The sequence below is a fragment of the Rhododendron vialii genome, chromosome 2a (genome assembly GCF_030253575.1).
Source record: "Rhododendron vialii isolate Sample 1 chromosome 2a, ASM3025357v1".
Lineage (NCBI taxonomy): Eukaryota > Viridiplantae > Streptophyta > Magnoliopsida > Ericales > Ericaceae > Rhododendron > Rhododendron vialii.
This window is the reverse complement of record NC_080558.1, coordinates 10187317-10204454: the sequence shown is the minus strand read 5'-3', so window position 1 is coordinate 10204454 and position 17138 is coordinate 10187317. Positions and strand designations below refer to the sequence as shown.

The 17138-nt window shown below is 38.9% G+C and overlaps 1 protein-coding gene and 1 pseudogene across 1 annotated transcript; both read right to left on the bottom strand.

Moving 5' to 3' along the window:
- Positions 1 to 396: 396 nt before the first annotated feature.
- On the bottom strand, positions 397 to 2079 carry LOC131315753 (crocetin glucosyltransferase, chloroplastic-like; annotated as a pseudogene).
- Positions 950 to 5562, bottom strand: LOC131315750 (crocetin glucosyltransferase, chloroplastic-like). The gene has a single exon (XM_058344947.1). It carries the CDS (start codon positions 5338 to 5340, stop codon positions 3940 to 3942), a length of 1401 nt encoding a protein of 466 aa, XP_058200930.1. The 5' UTR covers positions 5341 to 5562; the 3' UTR covers positions 950 to 3939.
- Between the last annotated feature and the right edge of the window lie 11576 nt (positions 5563 to 17138).

Sequence of the window (17138 nt, the reverse complement as noted above, 5' to 3'; positions counted from 1 at the left end):
ACGTTCAAGAGGCACGAGAAGCCGCTGCATTCCAGTGCTGTTCAGAGCACTACTTGAATTTGTCCACCTACAGTAAGCCCTGTGGGCATTTTTGATTATCAAAAAAAAAATCTTTGATGGCCGATCGCACCGTCCATTTGCTAGAGTCCCAATTAAAGGCAGAGACTAAACCATTTCACACACCGTCTTGACAAAGTAAGAGGAACAGAACAATGTCCCCCTTCCAATGAAGTAATAGAGTAAACCATTTCACACTATTAACTACCTTATTCTCCGTCCACCTTTTTATTCACTTTTCTTTTTTGCTTGATTGATGTGGCCACAATGATTTTGGGTTTTGGAGATACCCCTTTACTAATGGCAGTGGTCACAAAAAACAATCGAAACCAACGAATCCAAACAAGATTGTTCATTACAAATCGGAACAGTACTTAACGATTGTGTGGATGCATTTAAGTGCAGTGAAGTTGTGGTTCAATTCCTATCAGGATCATAGTCTAAAACAAGCTTTAATGAGCTCTAACCTCATCAACAAAAGCCCTGAAATTCTTGTCCGACGATCCACCTTCCACGGTAGCTTTTCTTGCCAAATCCTTCCACTTCTTAACATTGTTTCTCATTTCCTCCCCTCTGCTCCCACCTCCCATCACCATTTCAATGCACCTCTTAACCTCACCACCCTCAACAATTCCCTCTCCATTTTTAGTCAATTGAACCCCGTCTTCCAAACATCTTCAATAAGCTTGGCATTTGTCGCTTGGTCTACCCATTGTGAAAAAGCCACCACCGGAACTCCAAAAACTAAGCTCTCCAATGAAGAATTCCACCCGCAATGACTCACAAAACAACCCACAGAGGAGTGTGACAAAACCTCCACTTGAGAACACCACGACACTATCATCCCTTGTTGCTCCAATTCTTTTTTGTAACTTGCCTTATCCACTTCTTCTTTTTCACCATTCCCCTTTCCTCTCATCACCCACAAAAACGGCCTTCCGCAATCAAGCAGACCGCGTGCGACCTCCTCAGTTTGCTGCTTCGCTAAAGTAGAGATGCTTCCAAATGCCACGTAAATAACAGATCCTCTCGGTTTTGAATCCAACCATTCAATATAGTCATTTGATTTTGGAAGGAGATCTCCTCCAAAGGAATTGTCAGATGGATCCTTTCCGCCCAAGAAAGCTGATGGAATTAGTGGTCCAATGGCAACAAAATTTAACTTCTTAATAGCCTGTAGAGCCTCCGATTCCAATGCATCGAAAGAATTTACGAGTATTTTCGGATTTGTTTCTTCATCTAGAGTATCTATGTGCTCTTTAAACAAAGGCAGTGCAAATTTAAACGCATTTGGAGCTAGTAGAAAAGAGGGAAGGTCACGGCCAGTAAGCCGTGGCAATCCTGGCAATTCAATTGACCATGAAGGGTCAGATATTTTGTTCTCATCGAGTAAATCTCCATTACCATAGAAGGAATAGTAGAAAATATCCAAGATGGTGGCTGGTTGAATCCAAAGGAGAGTGGATGGCACGTGAAGGTCACGCGTGACCTGGCTTACCCAAGGGAGAAGGGTGGTGTAGACCACATGCCCAATGGGCTTTCCATTGTCAGCACTAGAAGTGATGGCTGTTGCCACTGCTTCCGAACCACGTCTCCTTAGGTCAGGCATGTAGACATCGAAATCCATGCCAGCTATGAAGCCGTCGTCGTACCCATCAGAGAAGCCGAGAAAGGTTACGCCTCGTGGCGCAGCGTCGGCGCTTTTGGTTATGCGGTTGACGGCAGAAAAGGCCGTTAAGAGAGTGACGCGGACACCCATTTTCACGAGGCGTTTGGCGAATTGGAGCGAGGGGTTGATGTGCCCTTGAGCCGGAAAGATTACTAGGAGGATTTGAACACTCTCATCCATAATTTTATTAACAAAAGAACAAATAGAGGGTGGAAGTATCCCTTAATCAGTGCTTAGAGCTAGGAATACAACAAAAATTCACTCCGAATCAGCTCTTACTTTGGGATTTTTTCATCTTGTTCTTGGGTGGATTTGGGGGAATACTCAAAGAAAAGGAAAGTGTTTTGTACTTAGTATTGGCTTTTCCAGAGGTTTACAAGCATATGGTATAGGGGAGCTCTGACTAGGACATTTGTGGTGGAAAGTTTCATTACGTTTAGCCATTCTTATCCTTATTACTTTTAAGTCAATTATTTGGCTCGGTTTTCTATTATTAGTTCATCTAAGTTACTCACGTGACATGGATTCTTGGTTTTTTGTTTTTGGTTCGACGGGTTGTCCGGATAGGTTACACGCATCTCGATTATTTCCCTCCCGATCTGGTCAAAGATAGGCTGTTCACCTTGGGACTAATGGATTCAGCAAAGATTTATCTCTTGCTACCTGATCGCAAAGGTTTGCCAAGTTTCAATCGGGGAAATGCTTGGACTTACCGCTAATTTTTGTTGCCACTTAAGCTCCCCTACATTCTGATCAAAATTGAAAAAATCAAAAAGCTAAATGGATGAAAATGGAAAGAAAAAATATAAGCTCCCAAACACCTTAAATTCCCTGGATTAATCATGACAATGGAATCTTAATATAGCCAAATTCAGTGCACATGCACTTAATAGTGTGTTGAAATTACTGTATTTTGTCCACACTCCAGTGAGGATTTTCAAGCAGGTTAATACTAATTCAAAGTGAGGGAGGTGCATACGTATGCATAGTAATTGTAGACGCACGAAGGACATCAAAAGCATCTAGTCATGTGTATAATTAATTATAAAAATTGGATATCGATGAATGAATATGTTTTTTTTCCCTTTAAATTCAAGTGACAATTTTGAATTGAGCGTTTCGCCACGCTCTTTTAAAAGGGAGGCGCACTCATTCAATTTTTGGGGCGTGTGCCCAAAGTCCTGTTTGCAACGGTGGGCGGTGGCGTCTCGGTTCTATTAGGGTAGATTTTTGGTTTCTTTGGGTTGGGCTTTATTGATGTATCTGGACTTTTTAGACCATTTGAGTTGTTTTATGTTTTCCACTGTTTTATTAGAGCACTATAGACCCTCAGGTTATACGTGGCTTGCCCTTTTAGCTGTTTATTTCAACTTTTGGTTGAATTTCTTTTTTATTGAGCTATTAATATTGTGGATCCGATTTGCTACATTACATGGGACAAAATGCCAAAACATTGCCTTGGAAGACTAAAAAAGCATCTTCATGAATTGGTAAACCATTTCTGATAACTCAGGTTTCTGAACTAACTTACACACATTTCAATTAATGCTGGGAGACGTAAGATTAGATTAATTAAGTGCAAAAAACTTAACTATCTAACTAGACACACTTTTTATTGATCAGAAAAAGAAAAAAAAACTAACTAATCGTCCAACTAGACACTTTCTACTATTACCTTCTAGTACGTCTTCCTCTTTTTCTTTTTCTGTTTTTTTCCTTTTTCTTATTTTTAAAATTGTTAGGGCCACAATGATTCTGATTCTGAAGATACAACTTTGCTAATGGCAGTGGTCAAAGAAGACAATCAAAACCAACCAGTCCTAACAAGATTATATTACCTCCGTCCGGATTTAATTTTTCCTAGTTCTATTCTAACCGGCTAAAAAACGGGTTATATCTTTAAATCTGTAATGAATTTCTTATCAAATATGCATCTTGTTTGATAGATCTCAATTAGTTTTATAATACAATGTTTTCGAAATCACGTAAAACATTATAAATTGAAAGATATAATTGATTGAAAAATGACACGAACTCCAAAAAATGACTATTAAATCCGGACGGAGAGAGTACATAAGAAATCGGGGCCGTTAACGATTATGTAGATGGATTTAAGTGCATGCAGTGAAGTTGTGGTTCAATTCCTACCAAGAATAAGTTGATGTACTTATTTATGGGCTGGAAATTGAGGTTCGAATAGACTAAAACAAGCTCTAATGAGCTCTAACCTCATCAACGAAAGCATTGAGATTCTTGTCCGACGATCCACCTTCCGCGGTAGCTTCTCTTGCCAAATCCTTCCACTTATTAGCATTGTTTCTCATTTCCTCCCCTCTGTCTCCCCCTCCCATCACCATTTCAATGCACCTCTTAACCTCACCACCCTTAACAATTCCTTCTCCATTTTTCATCAATCTAACCCCCGTCTTCCAAACATCTTCAATAAGTTTGGCATTCATCGCTTGGTCTGCCCATTGTGGAAAAGCCACCACCGGAATCCCAGAAACTAAGCTCTCCAACGAAGAATTCCACCCACAGTGACTCACAAAACAACCCACGGATGAATGTGACAAAACCTCCACTTGAGAACACCACGACACGATCATACCTTGCCGCTCCAATTCCTCTTTGTAACCCAGTACCTTATCTTCTTCTTTTTCATCATTTCCCTTTCCTCTCATCACCCACAAAAATGGCCTTTCGCAATCAAGCAGACCACATGCGACCTCCTCTGTTTGTTGCTTTGCTAATTCAGAGATGCTTCCAAATGCCACGTAAATAACGGATCCTCTTGGCTTTGAATCCAACCATTCGATATGGTCGTTTGATTTTTGAAGCAGGTCTCCTCCAAAAGAATTGTCAGATGGATCCTTCCTGTCTAAGAAAGCTGACGGAATTAATGGTCCAATAGCGACAAAATTTAACTTCTTAATAGCTCGTAGTGCCTCAGATTCCAATGCATCGAAAGAGTTTACAAGTACTTTCGGATTTGTTTCTTCACCCAAAGTATCTATATGCTCTTTAAACAGCGAAAGCTCAAATTTACACAGGTTTGGAGCACATAAAAAAGAGGGAAGGTCACGGCCAGTGAGCCGTGGCAATCCGGGTAATTCTACTGACCATGAGGGGTCATTGACATTGTTCCTGATGACATCTCCATAACCATAGAAGGAATAGTAATAAATATCCAAGATGGCCGCTGGTTCAATCCAAAGGAAAGTGGAGGGCACGTGAAGGGCACGTGTAACTTGGCTTACCCAAGAAAGAAGGATGGTGTACACCACATGCACAAAGGGTTTTCCATTTTCACCACTAGAAGTGACGAGTTTGGCTACTGTCTCCGAACCACGTCTCCTTAGGTCAGCCATGTAGACTTCGAAATCAGTGTCGGCTTTCAAGCCGTCATCGTAGCCATCGGAAAAGCCAAGAAAGGTTATGCCTCGTGGAGTACTACTGGTGGTGGCTTTTGTAATGCGGTTGATAGCGGAAAGGGCCGTCAAAAGAGTGACGTCAACGTCCATTCTCGCAAGGCGCTTGGCGAACTGGAGAGAGGGGTTGATATGGCCCTGCGCCGGAAAGGTTACCAGGAGGACTCGAACACGCTCATCATCCATAATTTTTTCCCTTCTGGGGAAAATTTACGAACAAAAGAAACAAATAACTAGAAATTGTTCCTCAGGTCTTTTTTTGCAGAGGTTTAAAAGCATATGGTATGTGGATAACTTGGGAGCCCTGATTTTGACATTTGTGGTCAAAAATTGGAATGGATTGATCGACGTACCTTTCCTATCCTTGATTACTTTTCAGTCCAATAACTTGGCACGCTTTTTCACTTTTCTTTTACTGGTCCATCAATTGAGACAATATAAATCAGATATATGTCGATTTTGTGAATATTTTTAGAAAGGAGTTACAACGCGTACAAGGGTAGGGAATGGATAGAATGAGTTATTGTCGCGTATACTCGGTCCCGTTTGATAACCCGACTAAAAATGATGGATTTCGCTATAAGGTGATGGGATATGATAGGATTCACAATGACGAGGGAATATTGCTAATATATATCCTGTGTAAATCAAAACCCATGCTTGTTTCCGACAGTGATATAAGCTTTGGGATTGGATTATCAGTCCTGGCCTTCGATGTTTAGTATTCCTCCACTTGAACATATAACTAATTCCTTCTCCTTTAGCAAACAGAGGGTTGATACGGTACGTATATGAAAAGTTTTCATCTGTGAAAGGCAAGTGAACGGTTCAGATTCACATTGATACGATATATGAAAAGTTTTCATTCATGTGTAAGATTTCTTGGAGAGTTCCAACCTAAAAAAAATTGGCTCTTATAGTTTGATACCATGTTAAATATGAAGAAAAAGTGAATGATGTATTATTTATTGTATACAAACCATAACCCTAACATGCCTTTATATAGGCTTCAGGACTTGGTGACTAACAAAGAAGGAAACATGAATAACAAGGAAACATAAATATTGTACTGGCCTAAATAAGAAATAAAGCAACTATGATTAGGCACTTGTGGGCTTTGAGCAAGAAATCTGACTCTTTATGGGTTAGATGGGTTCATTCATATATCATAAAAAGGAAGCGTCTTTGGCAAATGTGTTTGCCTCAAGACTCTTCTTGGACCATCAGAAAACTTTTTAAGCTTAGAGAGGTAGCGCAGCCCCTCATCAAGTATGTGATTGAAAATGGGAACACTACTTTTCTTTGGCTAGATTACTGGCATGATGTACGACCTCTCTATAAAGTATTTTGGTGAAGGCATAGTTAATAATGTGGGCAACTCTCTTCTAGCCAAGACTTCATCTATAATTCAAAATGGAGAGTGGTGTTGGCCTAAACAAATAAATAGGGCCATTATGCAACTTTTGAGTACCCCTTCAATCCTCAAGCCTAACATAGGTGTCGATGATTTCATGATCTGGATTCCTGCCTCACATGGTACGTTCTCTATTAAAACTGCTTGGGAGACTCTTAGAACTCCTCTCCCTAAAATTTTGTTGGCTTCGATTGTTTGGTTGTGGGCTTTGAGCAAGAAATCTGACTCTTTATGGGTAAGATGGGTTCATTCGTATATCATGAAAAGGAGGTTTCTTTGGCAAATGTGTTTGCCTGAAGACTTTTCTTGGACCATCAAAAAAAATTTTAAGCTTGCTTAGCACCATAACCTCGCCTTCAAATATCAGGTTGAGAAAATCCCAAGCGTAGGGCTAGATCGTTGGAAGCATAACAAATCGGTAAGACCGGGAACGTACCACAGGGATTCGAAGATAGCTTAATTGGATTGTACGTATTGTAAGGTGGATTGCGGCGTTTAAGACGGCCAACTTGGTTTTGCTTTAAACGGTGGAATTGATAATGAAAAGACTAGAAACGAGCTTAATAAACTTAAGGAGGCAAGTCTAGGGATCATCTATCCCTTGACAAAGGCCGTTACTGATTCTCAATTATAACTCAAGCGAGAGTCACGACCGCGTGCTCACACCCGAAAAGTTTAGCTTTAACGACTACGTTTATCAAAAGATGTGATTAAACGGAACTAAACCAATCTATTTTTGCTAATGTATCTAACACGTCGGAGGCCACGAGCCCTCAATATGCCGCTTGCCAAGACCGCTTCACTAAACAATATACCAAGGAGTTAACACCCCTCGCTTAGACCGAAATGGCTAGGTTAGTTCGATTCCAAAAACCATGATTTTAAGCCCGAAGATTCGAGAACCAAATAACAACCTAAGTCATCGAAAAAGAGTATCCCTAGACTTAGCCGAGAAACTACTTACACATATTGAAAAAACTTGAAATTATGCTAGAAAATATTGAAAACATGATTAACCGATAAAAATGAAAATAAACTTGATTTATGCAAAAATCCAAAGCATAGCTACAACATTAATAAACGAGAAATTAATATAAGACAAATACTTACTTGAGTTTTTAAGGAAATAACTTGAAAGACTAACAATGGAAAAACCTAATGAGAAAACTAGAAACTTAAGTCTAAAATTACATATGTGGGAGAGAAAGACTTCCAACCTATTTATACAAACGAATCCCTCTCTACAAAATATCCTTAAAAACATACCAAAAGTAGCAACTATTCCATAAGTGGAAAGTCCAAAAAGCAGCAAATATCTGACTGAAAGCCCGTGGTATCAATACTAATTATGGAAAGTATCGATACCACACTGCTAAGTTGAAATGGCCATTTCCCCGTAGTGATCCCGTATCGATACGGGTTAAGGCCGTATCGATACAACAAAAACTGCAATCTAACGAAGCTAATATGTATCGATACAGCTTAAATCTGTATCGATACAGTGAGCTTATCTCTAATCTTCAGGCCAGCCTTCAAAACTTGGCACCCGACGACTCCCTGGCTTGCCCGACGCCTCACAGCATCTTATTTTCTGTAACGCCCCTAAATTTTGGTCAATAAAAATTTCGTTAAATATTTGAATTTTATTTGAATTACTTATTTTCTCTTTGAGTGGCTGATGATTTCTTTTTAATTTTCGTCGTAGTTAAATTTTGGTCTCGACTAGAAACCCTGCTTGACCAATTTAGTTAGTTTCTAACCGACTACTTGGAGGAACCGAGCAACCAACTCACCTAGTTACTAGATGAACCTTTTGGACCTTTTGAACCTTTTGCCTTTACCCATTGGTCCATATTGTTAGGGTAATTTTTGTCCATTGGACAATAAACTTTTTGACTAAAGTACATGTAGTCTTTTCAAAATCTTATTTTAAGTATAAAAGAACTTATAGTTCTATTATCCTTTGGTTATTAACCGCTAGAGAAATTATTATCCATTGGGTAATAGGTCCATCTTTCAACCAAGTACATGGGTTCATTAAACTAATATTTTTCTTAAACCCCATGTGATAAAGTACGCATTATTTTATTATAAAAGTACTTAATAGCCTTTAAGGCCTAAAATTCTCCTAAGTACTCTTTTATTATTTTATATTGGGGTTTTGTATCCAATAGGATTAATTTATTTGGAAGTTGAACTACCTAGAGTACATTAGTACACTAGTTTATTAGTTTTATCCAACATGTGCTTATTTATTTGTTTAAATAGGAAATCTTGACCTTTAAGTCATTTTGGATTTCAAAGTACCAAAGTATCTACTATTTTAATTGTTTTCTTGTACCATTATTATATATATTGTGTACTTGAGAGAGAGAGAGAGAGAGAGAGAGAGAGAGAGAGAGATGCCGAGAGGAGAGAGAGAGAATGGGCCGAGGGAGAGAGAGAGAGGAGGAAAGAAAGAAGAAAGATTGGGTTGTACTCACCAAGATCTTCTTCATCCTGCCAATCCTTGGCAAATCTAATCTCCATTGTCCTTCCATTATTGTTTTAGACCAAATCTTGTACCCTTGTCTCCTTTCCTTCCAACAAATCTCCCATAGTCCAATCCAACGACTAACCTAGCCATGCAAGCTACCTTATTAGGCCTAAGTCTATTTTGCCTAATGACAACCTATTGATGGGCCATTATGACACAATCTTAGCCTTATACCTAAGATTTGGCCTAAGATTGAAGAAAAGGCTATGACTTGATTGAAAGGTTGGATTTGTCAACTTAATGGAGCAAATCCATGGGAGATATAGAGAAAGAGAGGGTCGGCCTTGTGAGAGGAGAGGGAGCCAAGATTTTTGCCTATAAATAGAGCCATTCCCATGCCATTCAACTCACACCTTCACCTAGCAACTTCTCTCTCTAGAAAAATCTTGTTCTTTCTTTTGTTCTTCTTGTTCTTGAGTTGTTCTTGAGCTCTTCAAGAAACTCAACCTAAGCCGCCACTATACCGCCACCCGACCAACCTTCGATTCATAAAGTAGAGTAGTGTTAGTCAAGAAGAAGTTTCAAGAGAAACCATTCTCTTTCGAAGCTCCCGAAGGCATACCGTAGGAAGTTACTCCGCTCGATCACCGACGTACTTTCCGTAGCCGCCCTACCGCCAAAAAGTAGGGTAGAACCCCTTGTCCACTAACTCAACGTATAAGTAGGAATTCCTTATCCCTATTCCTAAGTATAATGTAGGTACCAAATTTACTCGATGAATACGTAGGTTATTTACCATGTGAATCCAAGTATTCGTATTTTGATCTTTAAGATGATTATGAGTATGCATATATGAATTGCTTGTATTACTTGTGGTGTGATAAAGCATAAGAGATTTCACTCCAAGGGCGTCCATACATGTGGCGTTGTGCTTTGAATAAAGCATAAGTGATACACTCCAAGGGCGTCCGTACATGTGACGTTATGCTATAAGTGGTGATTGAGCGTGATAAGTACTATAGAATTGAATGATCTTGTTAGAATGTTTCATGCGTACTTTTGTCCTACCGCGGAGTCTTTGCATGTAACGAGACACGAGAATCGAGAAAGTAGAAACATGGCACCTAGGGTGTGATTAATGAAAGGAGATGTTTTCCGAGGAAGGAAATATTTTGAAACTACATAATGACCGGTTTTGGGTGGCATTATGTAAGTTGTATGCGTGTGTAAAAGTAAGATTTGTGAAAAATCCAATGAGAACCCGGAGTGGCGGAATCATTGTGAAAATACTCGGGAACCCGGAGCGGCGGAACCAAGGGTTTAGTTTTTCGAAAACCTCACACTACAAGAAAAATTGCATTGGGTGACAAATGAAAATCGTCGCAAATTGTATGTTTTTCGTCACAAATAATATAGGTGACGAAAAAAAAATTGTCGACTAAAGGTTGTCGAGGATTCCTACCTGGTGACGAAATCTATTTTTCGTCACCTATAGTGCCTTTTGGTGACGAAAAATTTCGTCACGGAAAAATGACTTGGTGACGAAATTTTCTTCGTCACCTATTGTGCTTTTTTGATGACAAAAAATTTCGTCACAAATTATTCCCTTTGGCTCGTCAAAGGTGACCCATCAGTGACGAAATTTTTCGTCACGAAAGACATTCTTATATGTGAAAAAAATCTCACTTTCTTGCTCCTGCGGGGTTTCGAACCCGAGTCTCTTAAGTTTTGCACGCAAGCTTTAACCAACTACACCACACAAACTTTTCAGCATATGTTTGAAATATCTAATATATAACACATACATTGAACATTAAAATATATTTTGAACGGCATTTTGAACTATTAAACATTAAAATTAGCAATTTTAATAAACATGAAAGTCGTAGCTCTTTATGTTATTGTTCAAACCCAATTTAAATTATCTCAATCGGAGTTCTGAGCAAAGAGTTATGCCCGAAATATATTTGGTGACAAAGCGTAATTCATAAATTTCGTCACCAAAGGATAAATTTTTCATCACTGAAAACGTAAAAAGAAGACGAAAATATTTTTCGTCGCCAAATTGGTTCATTTGGCGACAAAATATTTTTTCCGTCACCGAATAGTTATCTTTGGTGACAAAAAATAATTTATTCTCCTTTTTTACTCTTTTGGCAATGAAAATTTTATTTCGTCGCCAAATAGGAGCCTTTGGTGACAAAAATATATTTTTCGTCGCTAAATAGTTATAATTGGTGACAAAATAATTTCGTCAAGGAAGTTATCAAAACAGTAACGAATTTATTTTTTTGTCGCCAAATATACTCATTTAGCGACGAAATTAAATTTTGTCGCCACTTTTTCGTCACTAAACATACTTTTTCTTGTAGTGTCAAATGAGAACCAGGAGCGGCGGAATCATTGTGAGGATACTCGGGAACTTGGAGCGGCAGAACCGAGGGTTTTGAATTGTGTGCGTTCCCATGGGAACCCGAAGCGGCGGAACCATGGTGAGGTATGGCTTGGTTATCCGCGGTACGGAACCAATGCAATTGTGTGCCAATGGGAACCCGGGACGGCAGAACCATTGTGAGGATACTCGGAAACCTGGAACTGCGGAACCGAGGTTGGGTGTGTTAAACAGATGATTTTGAAAGATTGATTTGTAAATGATGAGGTTGACATGGTCTACGACGAGTCGCGTAGGAGAAACACAGAAAATCTTGGACACCAACGATAGTTGATTAACGAATGTGGATGTGTCATTGTTAGCTGCGTATATATGTATCATGTGGAAATCGATGATTGTTTAACCTGTTGTTTGTGAGTTATGGGTTAGCGGGTATGGGATTGTTCTGCTGAGCTTTTGTAGCTCACGGTGTTACCTTTTGGTGACCCTGACATATTATATCGGTAGTGACGCTGGTATAATGTGTCAGACCTTGTAGATAATCAAGATGAACAGTTCACCTTGGAGGCTTTTGGAGCTGGGAAGCTGGCTAGGATGGAGGAGCAGGTGGAGATGTAGTTAGGAACCCTAGAACCCCTTCATTGAATAAATATTGAACTCTTGTGGGAGTTTTGTTGTAATAACGAGCCAGACTCCATTTGGTTTTATCAATGAAATTGTTTTTTTAACGTACCCAAAATTCGGGGCGTTACATTTTCATTCCCTAAACTTAAATAAAGACTACATTTTAAACTTTTCTTTTACTTTTTCTTTACTTTAATTTATTTAATGAAATAAGAAAGTACCCCCCATTTGAAAACAATGGCATTACCAAAATTTCAAGATTCCAATTTAATCAAAATGTCAATCCCCCACTTTTAGTGTAAAATGGAAAACTACACATTTTTCTCTAGAGGAAATGGCTCAAAACATAACCTTGCTCTTCAAATAAAACTTTGCAACTTTGTAGTCACTCTTAGAAAATTCAAGGATCAATTACCGTCATTTTTTATCCTAAAATCGATACTTTTTCAGAAAGTCATTTTTTCCATACTTAGACAGATTTTAAGGGGCCGGCAGGGTCTTCGAGTACTTGGAAGCACTTGAGTCATCCATAGCGTTGAAATGTGCCTTATTTGCACGTTTTACCTGAAAGCACTAAAAACACATCTTACATGCAATATCGAATAAATGCAAGATAAAACAATATAAAACGGGACTAGTCGCACCAAATATCTGCAGTATTGGGTCCTCATCAAAGCTTAGAGAGGTAATGCAACCCCTCATCAAGTATGTGATTGAAAATAGGAACACTACTTTTTTTTTTTTTGGCCGGATTACTGGCATGATGTAGGACCACTCTGTAAAGTATTTGGTGAAGGCATAATTAATAATGTGGGCACCTCTCTTCGATCTGGCCAAGGTTTCATCTATAATTCAAAATGGCGAGAGTGGTGCTGGCCTGGACAAAGAATTAGGGCCATTATGCAACTTATGAGGAGTACCCCTTCAATCCTCAGGCCTAACATAGGTGTTGATGATTCTGTGATCTGGATTCCTGCCTCAAATGGTACGTTCTCTGTTAAAAATGCTTGGGAGGCTTGCTTAGCTCCACAACCTCGCCTTCAAATATAAGGTTGAAACACCCCAAGCGTAGGGCTAGGTCGTCAATAGCATAATAATCGGAAAGTTCGGGATCGTACCCACAGAGAATCGAAAATAGCTTAATCGGATTGTAGTTTGTAAGGATTTCAGCGTTTAAGCGGCCAACTTAGTTTTACTTTAAATGGTGGAAATGCTAAATAAAAAGACTAGAAATGTACTTAATGAACTTAAAAAAGGCAAGTCAAGGGATCGTCTAACCCCTGACAAAGGCCGTTACCGGTTCTCAATATAACTCAAACAAGAGACACGACCGCGTACTCACGCCCGGAAAGTTTAACGTTAACGACTACATTTTATCAAAAGATGTGATTAAACGGAACTAAAATCTATTTTTGCTAATGCATCTAACACGTAAGAGGCCACAAGCCCTCGATATGTCGCTTGCCAAGACCGCTTGACTAAACTTTATACCAAGGAGTTAACACCCCCATTTAGACCAAAATGGCTAGGTTAACCCAATTCCGAAAGCTATGATTTTAAGCCTGAAAGTTTGAGAACCAACAACCACCTAAGTCTTTGGGAAAGATTAACCCAAGACTTAGCCAAACAACTACTCAACCATACTAGAAAGATTAAGCACAAAGTTAGAAATGACAAACATATTTAACCGACAAAAACAAAAACAAACTTGATATTAAGGAGAATTTAGAGTGTCGTTACAACATTAACAAATGAAAAATTAACATACGACAAAGACTTACTAGAGTTCTTAAGAGAATTAACTTGAGAAAAGCTTGAAGAAGACAACAATGGAACTTTAAGTAAAAGACTAACCTAAACTAACTACTTAACCCTTTTTACAAGTGAGAGAGAGAGGAGTATTTATACAAGAAACCTTCTCTCTCCACGCAAAATATCCCAAAAGGTACCTACTAATAGAAAGTTTCCACTAATGGAAAGTTGAAAACTGTCAAAAAGCTGTCGGAAAGCCTCCCGTATCGATACTCCATAGCCATATCGATACGCTGAAGGCTGGGATTCCCACTGTTTTGATACCGTATCGATACTTCAACATCCGTATCGATACCGAAGTGCTTGCTCTGAAATCCAGGATTCCTCGTAGACGACCCATATCGATACTCCAGAAACCGTATCGATACGCTGAAAGCTGGATTTCCTTTAGTTTTGAAACCGTATCGATACTCCAAGATCCGTATCGATACGGTTCTGCTTCCTTAGCATCTTGCATCCTGGCCTCAGCTTCAGCAGACAGCTCCCAGCAACTTCACAACTCCTCAGCATTTTATTTTCATTTTCTAAACTTAATTAAAGACAACATTTTAAACCTTTCTTTTACCTTTTCTTTACTTTATTTTTTATTTAATGAAAATAAGAAAGTACCCCCCATTTAGAAACAATGGCATTACCAGAATTTCAAGATTCCAATTAAATCAAAATGCCAACCCCTCACTTTTAGTATAAAATGGAAAACTGCACGTTTTTCTCAAGAGAAAATGGCTCAAAATATGACCTTGCTCTTCAAATAAAACCTTGCAATTTTGCATTTACTGTTAGAAAAATTCAAGGATCAATTACCACCATTTTTTATCTCGAAAATCGATACTTTTCCAGAAAGTCATTTTTCCATACATAGAGACAGATTTTAAGGGGCTGACAGGGTCTTCGGGTACTTAGAAGCATTTGGGCCATGTATGGCGTCAAAACACGTCTCATTTGCACGTTTTACCTGAAAACACTAAAAACACACCTTACGTGCAATATCGCTATAAAAGCTAAATAAACTCAAGTTAAAACAATATAAAACGGGACTAATCGCACCAAATATCTACAATTTTGGGTGCTCATCAAGGCTCTTAGAATTCCCCTTCCTAAAGTTCTGTGGGCTCCGATTATTTGGTTCAAACAAGGTATTCCTAGATGGGGTTTTATTATGTTTTTTGTTTGTTGGGGGCGACTTTCAACAAAGGATAGACTTATCTCTTGAGGAATGATGGTGGATTCCCTATGTGTCCTATGTTATAATGTGCACGAGTCCCATAAGCATCTTTTTTTTTTATTGTTATTTCTCAGCATGCATTTGTTGTAAAGTTCTTCAAATGTTTAGCATTTCTAGAAGTCCAACAAAAAAAGGGGCAAGTAATAGGTTGGGTTATTCAGCACCTCAAAAAGATATGTCTTTTATCTGCCCTCTAATAGGGTTGTAAATGAACCGAATCGAGCCGAACCCTGTTAAGTTTGGCTCGGGTTCGTTAAGGTATGAGTTCGGCTCGGGTTTGGCTCGAGCCTGAACAACTTGGCTCGAGTTCGGCTCGTTAAAATTTTTCAAGGCTCGGGTTCGGCTAGATTGGGTTCGTTAAGATACTAGTCTGGCTTGAGTTCGGCTCGGATTCGATTCGAACTTGAACATCTTGGCTCGAGTTTGGCTCGTTAAACTCAAATGAATCGAGCCGAGCCGAATCTAAGCTCGAATTGAGCTCGTCAAGACTCAGGTTTGATTCGGCTCAATTCATTAAACTTAAGCAAACCCAAACTCTCTCATTGATCGTATAGAATTTGGGAGAAAAATAAATATTGAATTATATATACAACCTTAATTTTTTTTACATTTACAAATAGACCCCTATGAATTATTAATTAAATTTAAGTATAGGTTCGCGAACCTAACCGAGCCGAATACCGTTAGGCTCAGGTTCGGCTCATTTACGGAACAAGCCTAGAATTGAGGTTCAGGTTCAGTTCGTTTAGCAGACGAATCGAATTCGAACGAGCTCTTACCAAACCGAGCCTCGAATAGTTCGCGACTGGCTCAGTTCATTTACAGCACTACCCTCTACAAGTTAGCAATGGTGGGTACAATGTAGTACATTTGGAAGATGATGAATGACATTGTTTTTGGCAACAAGCAGTACACTTCGGATACCATTTTATGATATTACTGTCAAGGATGTGCGGGATATGGCATCTTCTTGATGGAATTATGGTCGTAGCATTGTTAATAGAGCTTTGTGTAGAGTTTGGAACATTTCAGAACATATTTTGTAATTAGCTGTAGTTTAGGCTCTTGTTTTTAGTTTGGTGTTCCTGTCTTATTTCCAGTAGGTAGCTGGACTTTTTTTTGGTATGCCCCTTGTTTCTTGTATTCTTGTCTCTTTTGGTAATAAAATCTCTTTTTACAAAAAATAAAATATAATATTGAAACTTAGAAAATATGATAACATAATATTTTCTTAACATCCTCCCTCAAACTCAAGTATGTTTACCAACTTGAGTTTGAAAAAGCCAAAAAAAACTAAAAAATTTTATCCCAAGGAAATAGATTTATATGCGAAGTAATTTTGAGAAGCTAAAAAGTCGAATAAGGGATTGTCTTAGCAAACGAATAAGCCGACTTTGCCGCAGACTAATACGATGACTTCTTATATCACAACTTCGTTTGGGCGAACAAAGCCAAGAGAGCAATGAGCAACCAAATGGTAAGTTCTCTGTTAAAACTGCTAGGGAGGCTCTTAGAATTCCTGCCTCAAATGGTACGTTCTCTGTTAAAATTGCTTGGGAGGCTCTTAGAATTCCTCTCCCTTAAGTTCCATGGGCTCCAATCGTTTGGTTCAAGCAAGGTAATCCTAGATGGGGTTTTATTATGTTGCTTGTTTGTTGGGGGCGACTTTCGCCAAAGGATAGACTTCTCTCTTGGGGAATGATGATGGATTCCCTATGTGTCCTATGTTCTTATGTGCACGAGTCCCATATGCAACTTTTTTTTTATTGTTATTTCTCAGCATGCATTTGGGGTAAAATTCTTCATATGTTTAGCATTTCTAAAAGCCCAACAAAAGGGGGGCAAGTAATAGGTTGGGTTTTTTAGCACCTCAAGAAGAAATGTCTTTTATCTACCCTCTACAAGTTAGCAATGGTGGTACAATGTACTAAATTTGGAAGATGATGAATGACATTGGTTTTGGCAACAAACAGTACACTGCGGATGCCATTTTATGATATTACAGTCAAGGATGTGCGGGATTGTAACGACCCGGATTTTT

Coding starts and splice junctions, on each gene's coding strand:
- LOC131315750 (XM_058344947.1), bottom strand. CDS start 5,340: ATGGATGATGAGCGTGTTCGAGTCCTCCTGGTAACCTTTCCGGCGCAG.